The 2,500-nt window shown below is 33.0% G+C and overlaps 1 protein-coding gene across 2 annotated transcripts in view; it reads right to left on the bottom strand.

The window, feature by feature from the left end:
- Positions 1-2,500, bottom strand: part of LOC113821126 (CAP-Gly domain-containing linker protein 1) — a gene marked incomplete in the record, with an annotated part of 289,710 nt that overhangs the window by 1,042 nt on the left and 286,168 nt on the right. For both annotated transcript variants that reach the window (XM_070136378.1, XM_070136377.1), the window contains 2 exon segments: positions 197-359; positions 506-771. In XM_070136378.1, coding sequence (XP_069992479.1) covers positions 197-359; positions 506-771 — 429 coding nt within the window.

Here is a 2,500-nt window from a genome sequence, read left to right as displayed (position 1 = left end):
TGATAAACTGAACCCTAATGACTGTCATATATAGTTTCAACATACTTTAATGAGGAAATAGCATTTGATCTGTTATGAATACATATATTTTGTACTTAATAATTCTTGCTTATAAAACTACATCAGGAGAACGAAACAAATCAAAATTGCCAGGAAGCCTAAAAGAACTTGTTAAAAAAAGGGAAAACAAACTTACATATTAGCTTTAGTGTCATCAGACACATTTCCAAGTTCAAAGATCTCTATGCGTGTCTTGAGCTCATCATTCTTTCGCTGCATGTCAACGATAACAGTATTGAGGAAGTTAACTTGTCCTTCCAGCTGATCTTTTTCATCTTTCAATTCCTTAACAAAGTTATCTGCAAGTTAACAGAAAAATACAATTAAAATGTAAACAAAGTACCTGAAAACTGGAAATGGAATTATCCGCACCTAGATATTCTGCACTTGAATAACTGTACTGGACTGCCTACTCTGATTCATAGAACAGAAAACTGTAACCTACCAGAATCATTATTTGTGATTTCTGTAGATGCCACTTGGACCCTGAGATCTACTATCTTGTTCTCCAAACTCCTCTTTTCTTTCTCCAAAAGATCAACCTTAGCACGTAGGTTTGACACGTTGCTGACTTCCTCTTCCATTTCCTTCATCTTCTGATCTCTTTCCTCTATGCTGGACTTGGCAGTCGTGAGTTGTTCCTGTAGTACTACAACCTCTTCAATCACATTAAACTTCTCGGTTTCCAGCTCTCCAACACGCGTTTCAAGGCTAGGGTAAGAAAGTCATCAAAAATGGTTTTATTTCTTGTCCATAGCTCCCTGTATGAAGTATATTTACCAGCTGAGCTATTTAAGGGTAACAGAGCTCTACCCTGACCTACAGCTTCAGAACCTAGAATACATACGTCTTCAATTTTCACTTAATACCTAAAATCACCTCCTAATGATACTATTGTAATTACTCAATAAAAGCACATCAAGGAAACAATTTTACCAGCTTAAGTGATCAGCCCCCCTCCCCTTAAACCCATACATCTGCCAGGAAGATTGAAGTCTGAAATTGACCTTTTAAAAAAAAAGTTAAATAAAAAGGAGATGAAGAAAAAGGAACCATCTTCAAATAACCCCAGAAGTGTAACAACCCAAAACAGCAAAAGATCTACATCTGACCTAAGAAAAGTACATACTGTAACTAGAACATGTTAGTACTCACATAGTCCTCCAAAATCATGACTTCCCTTGACACATTTCCAAGTCCTCAAAACACACTCAGAAAACACTGTTCTCCACAGATGCCAATGTTACTAAGACAATCGAGGCAGTAAAACAAAGCAGCTTATGATGTGTATTTTACTCATGTAAAAAGATTAAGTAATCCCTATTTTTGAACTTGGAAGTAAATACAGGAATTACAAAAAATAAAGAAAAGAAAAAATAATAAAAACACAAATATTTGGTCTGACAAAAGATATTTGACTAGGAAAATATAAGAAGCCAATCTACAGATATAAATAAATGATACCTTAGAAGTCTTCACAAGAGCAACTGAACCCGAGACTTAAATGACTTCTACTTTATCATGGAGGAGAATTTAAGGAAATTTTTGAAAAAAAAAAAAGAAACAAAAACTTGTGTAAGGTAATTAAACAGTACTATACTAAGTAGACTCTGAAATGTCTCATTAGCATTGCCAATTTTACACAATACTACCATTTTTTTTCTTTTTTTAAATTTCAGCCCCATAGCACAGGTTTACCAACTACAATACACTGTATTTCCCTTTAAATAGCTCTAAACCACTTCCATTTTTGATTAAGACAGAATACCCTCCTCTTCTTGTAAGAAAAATTATCTAGATAATATAAAAATAAAAGATATATCTTAATATTCGCATACACAAAATTAATGATGAATAAAAAGTCAAATGGACAAATAAAGATGCCTACAAAAACATTTATGATTTGCCATAGTTTATACAAGCCATTTGAATGCAAATAAACTGTAACATTTACACAGACACACATACAGTACATATATTCTGTATCACTTAAAAGTCAGTCCAGTAAATTAACAGTAACTCTCACTAAGGCACAAAGAATGCTCAAGGTTAAGATCTACGAGATATTTATGAGCACTTATATGATATGGAGCTATGGAATCATAATACAAATTGATTTTCATTACACTGACAAGATTTAAAGTGAAGGAAGACGAGAATTTATTATCTCTCTCTCTCTCTCTTTCTCTCTCTCTCTCTCTTTTACTTTTTCTTTTCTACTGCATGAGAAGGATTTCTTTTGAAAATATTGGCCTTTTCATACCATATTGTCTGTGTGGATTGCCCTACATTTGAACATAGCTCTACATTCATTGAAAGTGACAAAAAATACATCAATAAAATGTTGGAGATTTATCCAAATTATGTAACTCAGCAAAGTCTATAAAAGATGTAATATACAATTCACTGAAAATACAGTTTGCTTATGAAATAAGTAAAC

The sequence above is a fragment of the Penaeus vannamei genome, chromosome 22 (assembly GCF_042767895.1).
Source record: "Penaeus vannamei isolate JL-2024 chromosome 22, ASM4276789v1, whole genome shotgun sequence".
NCBI classification, from domain to species: domain Eukaryota; kingdom Metazoa; phylum Arthropoda; class Malacostraca; order Decapoda; family Penaeidae; genus Penaeus; species Penaeus vannamei.
The sequence above is the reverse complement of the archived record's forward strand: the minus strand, read 5'-3'. Positions and strand labels throughout refer to the sequence as shown.